Genomic DNA, 13,593 nt, shown 5'->3' on the forward strand with positions numbered 1-13,593 from the left:
AGACAAGTTCAGGCATATTCGTCAGAACATCAGTTCGTCAGAAAACGCATCCACTGTGCCCACAGTCTCAGGGATGTAAGAGGACGTAAAATGAAGGATAAAAGCATCTCCATGAAACTAGTGCCTTGTTTCCTTGGCTTTTTCAGACTCTATGGCAGAGATGAAAGCGACACGTTGCTCTTTCTGTTTATCACTGAGGGAACCGCGTCTGGAGAAAAATTAGTGGTAATCAATGTGTAATCTAAAATAAACCTCAGAGTTTTTAAATGCTCACTAAGAAAAAAAAATTGAGATATATATTCCCATAACTGAAGCTCTATTTTCTAAATTTCTAATCAGAAAAAGCCTCTCCTCTGGAAAACGAAATCTGCTTCAGAAATCCTGATGCACTATACATCACACTCGTTCCAATACTTTCACTTTCTTTCATCCACCACGATCATTAACACAGCGGAGTGAGATGAGTTTACGCAGTAATAAGGAAAGCAATCTCTTTATTACTTCGTCCGTCGTACTCATCCCCCTTCGTTGCCATTAATTTCCTGCTATTATCGCGTCGAACAACGTCTTATCCAGTCGGTTGGCCACCAATCCAGCGGACGTTAGCGTGGGGCTTTCTTATCTGTCGATCTACCGCGATAATCGCTTTTAAGATCGCCTTTAAAGTTAATCGCAGATTCTTCCATCGATATCGTGGCAATCGTTGTAACTTATCGAAGCCAATCACGGGACCTATTATCTGGCTTTTGTGTTTTTGTGGTAAACGATTACGTCTTTCAGTTTGTTTGCGAAGATCCTGTTAATGATTTACTGAATAGTTGTATAAATAACTAAATATTGCAGAATGCAGTTGTGAAACTACTGTTTTAAAGACGGATCGTACGAGGAAAATACAAGGATATAAATTATCTGTGGTTCTGGGTGTTTTAAATATGTGACGATAGCCTCAGATATGAGTTGAGATAAGCGTGGTTGGTTTTTGTTCATATCTCAGTTTACATAAAAAATTATCATACATTTGATGTAAATGTTTGCAAGGACCTTTTCCTTATTTTTGTGCTCTCTATTATCTTCTAAAGTTATTCCCACAATTTTTGGAACACTGTAGATACATGGTACATGTATTTAACTATGCAATTGAGTGCAACACTAGGAGTTAGAACTAGTTTGATAACTTCGTGGTTAGGCATTTGTAGGAGACTTGGTTTAGGGCCTTTAGGCTATTGTGTATGTAGTTTTGGAATATCTCGATATATACATATTGAAATTTAAATTGAAATTAAATTTAGAAACGTAAAAATGTAAATTAAATAAAGATTGCTGTATAATGAGAGGAAAGTATAACAATATACTTCACGAAACATTCTAACATTTGTATTACTACTATATATTTTTTCAAAAGGCTTTCAGACTATTATAAATTTTTTATAACAATTCATGTCTCTCAAAAATAGAAGTGAACAAAAATTACGGAAATCTCTTAAATATGTATATATACAAGTATTATAATTTTATATTACAATTATCGTAAAATTTCTATGGTGTAAAATACTATAAATTAAATTTAATATACAATTGTATATAATGAATGAAAAAAAAGTTAATTGCATCTGATATGAGCAATAGAAAATCTATACCTTCGAGGTATAGTTGGGTACGAACGTTGGAGGGAACTTGTACGATGTTCCACGTTAAGCAACCTCAATCGCGACTATGGTAAAGGATGGGTGACCGGACCCGATTTTTCCATACTGTTTGGTTTCATGAGAATTTATCTATCTTACACTATATTCCTTCGCTGGCCTTTCACACACCTATTTCATCTCTTCAATAGATGGAGTGGTTGCCGGCGAAGGAAGATCAAAGATACCTTCCACATGGTTGTTTCGAGCTTCTTCTCGATGTTTACTGTACTAAGGGTATCGAACATTTTTTTTTTAACTTCAATAATTTTATTTTTTAGTTGCAAACTTTTTCTCTTTCGTAAGCTATTGTATTTAGCTATGCTACTACAAAAAAAAAGGACAAATCGTTGTTGTATTAGGTTTTAATTAATTAATCCTATATTATATAAATGCCTACTTTCGTATATTTGTATACAGCTAAGAAGTTACAGCATAAAATTCGTAAAAAGATTTGAATACGTCAGTTTTTTCACCACTTAACTATTTTCGTGAATGGAACTCAAATGATTTTTTTGAAAGACATTTTGTTCCCAGGTTGCTTATCGTGGACATATACGTGAAGGGTCCACAAAAATTAAAACACCTATGACACCAAACGCCCGTAGACCTTCACGTTTATCGCCTGACACACCCTGTAGCTTCCCCTCAATTGCACGTTCCTCTTAATTGCAGATCGTTCCATAATTCGGGTCATCGAAGACGTTCCGTTTCTTACTGCAATTAATAACACTGTTAAGTGGGCGTTCGCTCGGTCGGACGGTTCCTGGAATCGCTCACAACATACCGGATAATTATAGACCACTTCGTTTCTACCAAGAGTGAGAGAGTACTATCTAGCTACTATTCAAATATTCATATTAAAATACATAATTTATCTGGTTCGCGCGCCTCTAAATAAAGCCTCGATATCTACATGCAATCAATCAAAAAATATCTTGCACTCCAATACAAGTGCACCAGAGGGAACTTCATCCCTTCAGGGAGCTATCGAGTGCATTCTCGATACTTCAAGCGAATATATGTAATAGCAATAATAATAATAATCGAAGAAACACTTCGAAACTAGTCACATTAATTAGTAATATTATCTGATTAGGTGTTTATTGAAAGAAAAGCTTTTTACTGACAATTTAACTTTGTAACTAGCTCTGTAGCTTTTTTGGGGAGCCAAGGTTCTTCGTGCATTTCTATTCGAGCCAAAAATATTTTTTGGCAGTTAGTAAATACTTATATGCACGTAAATTGCACCGAAGCTCGCTGATCTCTTTTCGGCGGATGATCGACCTTAATTCGCGGAACGATCGATGGATCGGGTCAGAGGACAGTTTATACCTGACTTAATATCAGGAGAGCGGAAGCTTTGCATCCGATAGACGGGAAGTTCTTTGACCATTGAACTGAAGCAGCCTTTTCCTGCGCCTTATTCGACCGCGGGTGCAGCGGATTATACAGAGTGGTACTTAATTCGTAATGCACAGGTAGATGGGTTTTATTAAAAAGAGTTGAATGCATGGAATGAAGTTCTCCAAGGGAATTAATTAGGGAGATCGTTTCGAGAAAGATGAATACGTGCACCTGCGTTCCTTTCTACATTTTCTACGATTAACCAGTTAAGTATCAGCTACGTAGTTCTGGCACACTCTTGGTACAAACACGACTATCACTTAAAGTGTCATTCCAAGAGCCGTACTTCAGTTCAATCCACGTGTACTCACAGAATTCTACGATCTTGAATTTTCTCGAAAATTAATGGCGTCTCTACTTCTGTTGGTTCGTCCAAAGCTAAAGCCTCGATTACCTCTGAGGTATCTATAGTTATAGCATATTCAATTTAAACATGTATACGTATATTTAATTACTGGTTCAGCTATCCGAAATATGAAGAAATTATTCCCTTCTGAAGGGGAAACCTACAGGAAACCTTAAAAATTGTATGAAATTATTAGTTATTTATTTGCTTATTTATTAACCAGTTAGAATATCCTTTAGGGTACGAACACATTACTACGTCACGTGAAATCACGTCACATATAGTAAATTTATTCCATATTATAGTAAAATATATCTAAACAAGGGAGAAACTTCGGCTCACCCTGTGGATTTACTATAACATGTGACGTGATAGTAGAGTGTACTCCTCTACCTAAGTACCACGAGTCCTCAAAGTCTTAAAACACTTTTTCTACCACCCTGTATAGCAATCGACCAGCTATAGAACCCCGAATAACGGAAGTTAAATTTTTTCAAAAACAAAGCTCCGCCTCACTTTCGATTTACTTCGACCCAGCTCCCTCCCCTCGTCCCGCCCCACTTGGTCGACCCGCGGCGCGGTATTTAAACCAGTTGTTTCCCGTCGGTGCGAGCGCAATTACGCTGGGCGTGGAGCAGAGGCTACATTTGGCGACGTCCACGCTGGAGAAGGCTCTGCACTGGGTCCGTGCCAACAAACCCATCTCGCGGCGGTGTCCGCCAGGTTTCGGCGCAGACGCGCGTTGCTTTAAGCCGCGATCGAGCGTGAACGATAAGAGAGCGCAGAGCGTACGCACGCCGCGGTACGTAATGCCGTTTTCGTTCTATTTTCGAGGCAGCCTTTCCCAATCGCGAGCCTCGACGTTTCCTTCCTCGTCGCCGTCGGTGGCCGACCAACTTGCCCCTTTGTTTCTTAACGAGACGAGAAGAAACGCTCTCTTTCGGTCGACGCGCGCCCCGAGAGAGAAAGAGCTGGTCGGCCCTCTGGCGAAGGCAAAGTGTTTCTCATATTTCAGTCGTTCGTTGTGACAGCGGCTAGACGGGGCTGAAACCGTCGGTAGATTCGCGAGTCGGTTTAAATTAGGGAGTCTAGACGCCACGGAAATACCACGTGGTTCGCGTCATACTCCATATCCCGCCACTCTAGTTCGAATGTTCGCGCCTCGCTGCGCCCGTCGACGACTCAGCCTGTCCATCGACGGACCATTGTTCGGGGAAGATTGTTTAGGCGTTTTGTGATGGGCGGCTTTATTGAGTCGATTGGACGCTTTGGTGGGATGCTTCTATGGGAATGCACTTTGAGAGTGTTGGTTTTCAGAGTGACTTTTTCGTTTGAGTAAGGGTTGTGGTTGAATCTTGCGAGATATCTGGTCTCTGATAATCAAGGGTTCGATTATTCAGCGTATCATCGATAGGAGTATAATAGAATTTGATATGCAGTTCTTTTGGCGTGCAATATTTTCTTTGAAAAAATCATTTTTCAAATTTATGGATAAATGAACGATGAATGAAATGAATGATGAGTTAATATTCATTCACTATTTTATAAAATAGATTTAAGTTAAAATTCGTGTAGAATAAGCGTATTATTGAATTATGGAATATTCTTGGTGGAAAGAATATGAAAAATGTAAAAAAATTATTAGATACGCTTATTAATAAACGTGTGAACTTTGATACTGAGTAATGCACATGAGATTTCTTTTAAATATGTTCATTCTGCGTAAAACTGGAATTGAAAACTTAGAGACTAGATCGTTTCTCTAATTGTCCGCTTCAATTGTTACTTAATCGCATTGGAGTGTAATTAACACGTAATTGAGTGTGTAACCTGCACCACGTATACTATTGCATTTAATTCAGTTACAAATTACATTTCCAGAAATTACTGTTTTATTATTGCGTCTGTTAAATTACTAAATATTTATGGAGGAAATGAATTTTATGCACATACATCTGTAACAGATTAAGAAGAGTTTATAAAGCAAAACGGGGTATCATTCCTAGAGACTTAAACCATGATGCATACTTGCGTGACTGGCTCGCGATTATCATCGCAGGCGTTCAAAGTCGATCACGAGCGTGACTCGTGGTTGACATTTTTGGAGTATAATTGGCAGTACGAACTGCATTCCGTTGCAATCTATAATTTTCTTGCATTAAAGGAACAAAAGACGTATACGGAACATATTGAGGAGCATAACAGTGATAAGGATGTTGACGACTGTCACGTGTTCAATTTTCTGGGCCACATTTTTATAGTATTACGAACTCTGCGATAATCCATGGAATCCTTAATTGATTCGTTAATTTATTGTAAATATGAGATTAATTAGAACTTTAATCTATTTACTCCTAAGTACTTACATTAGTATTTACATATACGTATATTTAATTTAAGTAATAAGCAACTCTCTATTTATACAATGTGATTTACGTTCTTCTAATTATAAGCTTATATCGCCTTATAATACACGATTCTTTATGTTGCAATAAAAGAATGTTTCTTAAAATAGAATGAATGAATAAACAGAAGAAATTGAAAAATGCATATGAATTTTTTATTACACAAATTTTCACTATTTTACATAGCACTCACTTAATATACAAAAAGATCAAAGCTGGCATTAACACAATACAATAAAGTAGCACATATAGTTAGTATTGCAATATAAATTGTAAAAGAATTGTTTTAAGAAATCGTCTCCTAATTACTTCAGATACTTGATATCCTACTGTATCAAAATCAGAAACTTAAAACCTCACTATCTCCAAAAAAAAAAAAACAAAAAGATTCACAAAGTACAAATAACTTCTGAATCACCTCCAGCTTTTCGTCAGCCGTCCATTGCACCGTGCCTCGGCGTCCAGTGTCGAGGCCCTCCGTAAATTCATTAATGAAAAATTACGTCGAAGGCGGTATAGGAGCGGTTCACTTTCCCCCATTCGGCGTCCAGGCAGTTGTCTCGTGGTCCCCGGTACCGTTTGCCGCCGCGCGGCGTCGCCGCGGTCGCATGGCCGCCCTCAGTGTTCGCGAGCCTCGCTCGGTGTGTGTTTCGTGGCGTGGTCGTCGTCCGTCGTCTTCGCCCGTTTTCCTCGGCACATCGTCCGTTTTTCCACGCGCCCGTCGCGCTCTCAATCAATTCCGTCGCGTCCAATCCGTCCGACGTGCCCAGCGAAACCTGTGCCCCTCGCCCACGACAGAATCCACCGTCTCGCGTTTTGTGCCTCGGAGGATCGCGCGAGGAGGATCCCTCGGTGTGTGTCAGCTCTCCTGTGCGTGCCAGTCGACGTTCGTCGTGCTCGTTTCCCGTGCTAAGTTCGGAGTTCGGTGCCCACTGAGCGCCCCTGCGTCTCTCTCCGTCTCTCTCGTGTCTCTGTCGTGTCTCTGTGCGCGGGGCTAGTATGTGCTTCTGTGTTTATCATCGTTGCGTCCTCTCTCGCCGTCTCGCTCGCCTCTCACCTGCAGCCAGAAGGCACACAGGTGTCCCTGCGAAGGAGTGGCGACGCCTGCCGTGAATCGTCATCGCTGTGATATTATACGTAGACGTCCACGCGAGAGATCCTCGAATCCTGCCGAAAGGAGCGGTCCCTGTCGCTCCGAAATCGTCAAGTATGTCCTGTGGCATGCCACAGGGTCCCTTCTGTGAAGGATCGAGATGTGTCTCGGCTGTACGCGGTCTGCTGGGAGCCCTGAGATGCATTGGGCCTGGGATCAAAGCGGATGCTTTCTGCGCGTGTTGTATGTAATTTAGTCGGAGCAACACGATTCCTCGATCGGAAGTCCTCTGGAAGGCGTTGCGTGTAATGCTCCCCAGGGGACTTCTCGTGGGACGTGAGTGGTGCATAGTACTGGACTACGAGCACCGCTGAAGTTTGAAACGCGGCTAATACCCGCCGGATGCTTGAGGTTACTGCGTATCGAATGTGGGTTTATTAGTTTATTGCGCGCCGTTTGGGTTGTGCTGGATGGGATTGATGGAGGTTCTGGAGTCGCGAGTGACAATTGCTGGATGGGTTTCTTGATTCTTCGGTTTCAGGAAGGGAGTCGGGGAACGCTTGCGCCGAGGCCCTCGCGGAGCTCGAGGTACAGGTTAGGTTATGGACGGAGCATCGTTGTTATTACGAGCCCCATAACCTCACTTCCTTTCGGCGATTGTGACACTTGGGTGCATCGGGCTTATTAATTTGCGTGTGGAGTGACGGGGAAGGCTTGTTATTGTTGATTTCGGAGCAGCTGGAAGCGAGTGTTGATTTCTGGTTAGTGGAGGAGTTTCTTGAACTATGGTAGAACTGTACTAAATAATAGGAAAACATACAGAAGTACTATTTAGGATTGTGTACAGTGTTAGTAAGATACTTTAGATTGTGGTATTTTCGAATGAAATAGCAATTATTTAGCATTCAGTTTTATATATAGTAGAAATGTTTCATTCATGAATATTAACGATATCCTTTTCATTTTATAAGGAATTTTCAAGCCTTTTTATGTAAAGAAACTACAAGCAAATTTATTGAGATGTCTAATGAACCTGTTGTAAATAATTTTAAATGGTATGTTTTCGTATTCTTCCATCAGTGATCGTTGATTTTTTATACTACATTTATATACTAAGTATTTTACATTTGTTTTGTGATCGAGTTTCTTAGTTATTTCATATTCTTTCGAATTATTTATTTATTTATGCAGTTGATGGGACTAAGAACTTTATTAACCACTTTAAAATCTTACATACATTATACTGGTACAAAAAATATGCTACGTAAGAAAACGTCTCGATCGTGATATCTTAAATAATGGAGATTCTACTTAATTGGTTAGTTTTGTTGAAATATTTTAAGTTCTACATTCGATTTCAATGCAAGTTGATTTAAAAATTAACGAACTGATAAAACTTACTTTTACATTTTTCATTTTGGAGTAATTGGAGTATTTCGTAAAGTAACCATAGAAAAATGAAAATCGGGGAAGATTCACTGGTAGTTCGTATTTTAATATATAAATGTTCCTTTTGTCATCCTTGATGCACGAGGTCTATAGTTATTATGCAACGAGACCGGTTTCCAGGTATTCGCTGATGCAAGTCGCTCTTCCGCTGACTTTAAATGCATTCCTTCAATTTGTTTGAAGTGTATCTCTACTGTGATTATAGCTAGGGGTTCTCGGGAGTTATTGCTCATATCTCAATACATTATTATTATAGTTTGCTATTTGTCATACTCTGCTCACCGCAGACATTCCTTGCAGTCACTAAATATTTCTCTTTCTGCCGTTCTTAAGTGACTCAACATCAGTTAATGTCTAATCTTGTAAGAAGATAGTTATAAGATTTGAGGCCGTAACAACATGTAAACAGAGATTGATTTCTTTGAAGTTCTAGATTAGAAAATTCTTCAGTGAGGTTCAAAATAATCTCAAGATTAAAATATTCAACTTATGTTACTCTAATCTCTATTAAATTACTAATTTTCAAATTAGTATTAGTCGATCAAAATTTAGAAATTCACAATTTTGGGACAGTCAATGTCCCTCAAAAAACTCATTTTCTTCAGTATTTGTATTTAAAATCATGTCACAATTTTTTCTATTTTTCACTTTGACTCAACTTCTCATCTCATTAGATCCACATTCTTAACACCATATTGATTCGACCTCTTTTCCTCCAATCGTCGTCTCAAGAGTCACCTTCGAAGCCACTTTTTTCAATATTCTATCGATATTCATCGTTGATCCCATATCTTACCGTGAGATTGAAATCTAAAGAAGGAATCGACACTCCGTATGCAGTAACCCAGGAGCAAGGTAGCCTGCGCGTGCGAGCAGCGCATTCAATTTCAGCATGGTTTCCCAAACGGATCGGAAAGCTGCGTATCCGGGACGCGGGTGTAGCTCCAATTAAGCAGTTTGTAATTAGAGGGACGGTGGACCGCGACACAGCGAGAGACATTTCGCAGGGACACAATTGTGTCTCTCTAACGACACCATGCACGATGCCCGCGAACAGCTATTAACGTTAGCTGGTTCCACTTGCACGCAGGACGATCCCTTGGAAGCTCCTTCGTGCCGCGAGAAATAGCAGAGGACCTCGCGGTACGATCCCACTGTAAATAGATGCCGCGCAATCGAGGGGAGCCGACCATCCCGAAGTGCCATAACAGGAAGACGTCGGGACTGTGAAGAAGCGTAACGTGCCAGCGAAACTCGTGACGAGTCGAGGCCACCGAGACGCTGGAGTCTGCAAAATAATCCGTCGAAGTGATAACGAGAATCGTCCGCAACGCACAGTGTCCTGCCATCTTAGATTCGTAGCTTTTTTACGAGGGAAGATACAGTAGACAATAATCCAAGGTACCGAGTCAGGGTCCTTTCGTCCAACCCGATCAGTGTTCCAGGATCGTTTATAGAATCGAGGGGGCTTAAGGAGCCTCCAGGATTGGCGAGGTGCACGCGGTGGCCGCTGTTAACAGCGCGCTGGGGAATCCATAAATTTCCTCGCGGAGCAAGAACGCACGAAACGCCGAGCCGTGGAGCTGCCCAGAAGCAACAAGCGACGCGAGCCGACCTCTCGACCGGGCGTTCGTCAGGATGTTCCTGCTGGCCAGCACCCGGTAGCTTCCTTGCCGGGCCTCGTCGCGATCCTCAGCCCCTGGAGGAGGAAGAAGCGCGGCCGTTTCAAGGATCGCCCGTCGACGATGTCGATACGCGTCAGCGGTGTCTATCTGGTGCCTAGTCCAGGCTCCAACGAGGCCACCAATGAGAAGAGCAACTTGTCCACGGAGAACAACCTCCACCAGCAGCACCACCACCACCATCACGCAACCAAGACGGTGACCATCGTCGCTGGACCCCAGAGGAGCAACAGCCTGGATTATCTGAACTTCGAGGAGAAGCGACAGATCATCGCGTCCTCGTTGTCGCTCAGCGATTTCCTGGCGCATGGACCTGCGGCTGCGGCGGCTGCTGCCAAAGAGGTCGCGGCTAACACCGTCATAGGTGAGTTTGAAGAATGTTCTGTGGCGTGGAGGTTGTTTAATCTCCGTGGAGATTGTTTAATCTTCTGAGCTCGTTAATATCGAAGTCGCGGGGTTTGGGGCATGGGAACAGCGATTAATGGTTTTATTGATTATCTGCGAGTTTCATGTGAGGTTACTTGTTACGTGGAAATGAGGATAAGAGGAGGAGGGTATTAGTAATTTTTATTAGATTGTGTTTTATTGTTGGGCGAGGAGAACAGTTTTGGGAGGGGATGATGATGAAAGTTGTTTCATGAGGAGTTTGTTAGACTCTGTGTCAAAGGTTAGGGTTGGGGATTAAAGGAGACGATTGAGAAGGATATTTACTGGTTGTGACACGATGGGGGATTGGATTGGAGGTTTCTCAAGCTTGTGAATTTTTAATCCTAAATGGTTAACGTAGGTGGAAAATTATTCTTGGAAGTGTATCTCTGAGTTACTTTTTTGAATATATATTTTTCATGTATTTTTTTCTATATAAAATATCTCCACAGATGAATAACGAATGCTGCTAATAAACATGTAAATTAATCCTCTTCAGGAAAATAAACCACCGTGTTGTTTTTCAGTTTCGTTCGAAAATCCACCCTGAAAGGGGAAACATTTACGCTTTGAAAGCTCACAAAATTCTCTGAATGGTACGGCAAATAGTCGAATTTTTTAGTAAGGTTGGTTTAATGAATTACTTTAATGAATCCTCAAATATATTTGTTTTTACATTTGAAAAATAGCTTGTGCAAAAATATCTATGTTGACTTTAATCATGCTTTCATCATTAATGAATCATACAACTATGTCACCAGAAGAATTAGTACCTCAGTCATAAAAACAATCCATTCTTCTTACTGAAGTAGCCTAGGTCCGAAATTCCTTGACACACCTCACACAAAGCGTTCACATCGAAATCGATAAGGACATGATTCTCCTTTCAAAGAAACAATAGCTTTCACCATAGCTAATTCTCGAAGCCCTAACTTTCTACCTGAGTACTGATTCCCAAGGAGGTACAAAGTCGTAAAATGCACTCCCAAGTAGGGGTCCTACCTGATCCATGACACTCAAAAACCGTACACAGTAAAGTAGCAAATTTATTGATCCTCAATTCAAATTTATTATATTTCAAATTGTATATCTCTGATTCTAAAGCAGAAAGATTTACATTTTCAAAGTATTGACATTCACAGTTCTGAATATTTCAATTTGCTTGTGTCCAAAATGTGAATCCTCTGAGTGAGTACATACTGTGCAGAGCTCGTAAAGCTACACCTGAGACACATGTTGACATAGTAGTAATTTTCCATGTATAGAAGATATGTTGACTCAATTTGTAGTTATGACCACTTTGGCAAATAATATGCCACGCCCAACAGTGCATGTGAAATCTAGCGATCCTGTCTACACAGATAGAATCCTTAGATGCAACCTTACCAGCTCTGTACAGTACCTGAGTCTTCACTTTACAAGAACAGTATCGATCCTCTTGTTTCGTTCTATCTCGCCACATCTTCTTAGCCAGCAGTGCCTGAAACCATCTTCCCCAAAAATCAGTTCAGGTCACAGTCTCATTCCCCAAGCCTCACACTGTGCAATGCACCTATACTCGATGCTAGTTGTCCATTATCAGTGTTACGTACCAGTAGCCATGGTGCAGCTGCATAAGATCACCACTCGCTGGACGCACAGTTCGATGCGTCAGAAAGTGCTTTCAAATGTGCGAGACAGCCAGAGAATGACAGAGGGGGGCAAGGGCACAAGCAGAGGAAGGGATATAGGTACCTAGATCGATTGTGAGCGAAGGAAAACGGGAGAAGGAGAGTCGAGTTCCACAGCTTGTAAACAAACCTCGCGAGTGCAGTGCACCGACTACCTACACGTGGTTTTTCCCTCGTTCTTTCTCGTCCTCTTCCGCTTACTTCCTCTGGCTGGCGCTATCTCGGGAGTTCGTCGGTCTGCGCGTGGCTGAGGCACAAAGAGAGACGGGGCACAGGGGAAAGGGAGTGGTAGAAGGGACCCGTGGCGTTTTTCTTCCCTTCCCTTTTCAGCGAGGACGGTTCGCGCGAAGGGAGCTTTGTTATCGCGCTCCCACGAAAAGCCCGCGCCATTGTCGTGGCCGCCTTTTTGTTTTCGACGAACGCCCGAGGAGCTCTGATTGATCGTTAGACCTTGTTGTCGACGTCTTTGATCATGCGTGCTTGATTAAGCTCTTACTGCGCGAATTTCAGTCATTTGGTGAATATGTATTGTATTTGAATCGAGGTCGTTTCCTTGGGCGAGCTACTTGTGAGATGTCTGATGCTCTGAAATGGTGAACTGAGGGACTTAGACCAATTTGGAGAGAACTTATCTACATAGGATTATTTTCTTCTGTTGGAGCGTTGGAACAAGTGCTTTAAAAATTCAGTATTTCTAAAGTCAAATAAGTTAGCGTCTCGATACAAGCTCACAATTTGGTTAAGTAATTAGGAACATATAGAATGGAAGAAACTTGTATCTAAGGTCATTTTACGAGTTTATAACTTCAGTATGACGTCTCAAGTGGTGAGGACCTGGTGTTCAGTGACATCATGGGGTAAAAAGGGAACTTTTTGAATGGTGTGGGGATACTTAGGAGTAACTGGTTGGTGGGACGATTCTTATCTCATTCGAAAAATTCCCTTTCTATCTGGTAACGTAACTAGACAGCAAGGTTTATACCATCCCTGGGACCTAGTACAGTGTTTGAAGACATCATGAGAGTACTATGGAGCTTTTATGGAAATAATATTAAGTACTTAGGAAAATATTTGAATACTTGCATTACAACTTTTCATACATGGAAAACTTGTTTTGATTTTCAGCTGAGGTAGAGTTAGTATTATCTACAGTAATTATAATTCAGTCAGACCACTATGATTTCATGCTGAATAACTCTATACAGAAAATTCACAACTTTTTAATTCATAAATTATCTCTGTAAACTATGGATTATACTTACCTTAATGCTGCATAGAATTACTATTTTATTATTTAAGCCTCACTCAACATCTCCTAATTAAATCAAAATTCTCTTCCACTAATACCCCCAGAAAAAGGTACCTACATGTTTCACCACTCAAACACTTCATCCTTAACTATAAACTGCATATTATCGAATGCCAGAGCCCTG

At 41.1% G+C, this 13,593-nt stretch overlaps 2 protein-coding genes across 8 annotated transcripts in view; both read left to right on the top strand.

The window, feature by feature from the left end:
- The window catches only part of LOC143178039 (F-box only protein 7), a 91,978-nt gene that overhangs the window by 38,950 nt on the left and 39,435 nt on the right, over positions 1-13,593 (top strand). The gene's annotated exons all lie outside the window — the stretch shown is intronic.
- LOC143178038 (phosphatase and actin regulator 2) overlaps positions 1-13,593 on the top strand; it is a 309,101-nt gene that overhangs the window by 28,086 nt on the left and 267,422 nt on the right. For 4 of the 6 annotated variants that reach the window (XR_013001702.1, XM_076376451.1, XM_076376452.1 and 1 more), the window contains exon 1: positions 9,986-10,428. The exons of the other annotated variants lie outside the window; for them this stretch is intronic. Coding sequence is in view for 3 of the 4 variants with exons in the window: in XM_076376451.1 (XP_076232566.1) it covers positions 10,128-10,428 (301 nt within the window). In the remaining variant the exon portion in view is untranslated. Of the gene's footprint in view, positions 1-9,985; positions 10,429-13,593 lie in introns of those variants that run through there. 6 annotated transcript variants of the gene reach the window in all.

This window comes from Calliopsis andreniformis, chromosome 4, assembly GCF_051401765.1.
Source record: "Calliopsis andreniformis isolate RMS-2024a chromosome 4, iyCalAndr_principal, whole genome shotgun sequence".
NCBI classification, from domain to species: Eukaryota; Metazoa; Arthropoda; class Insecta; order Hymenoptera; family Andrenidae; genus Calliopsis; species Calliopsis andreniformis.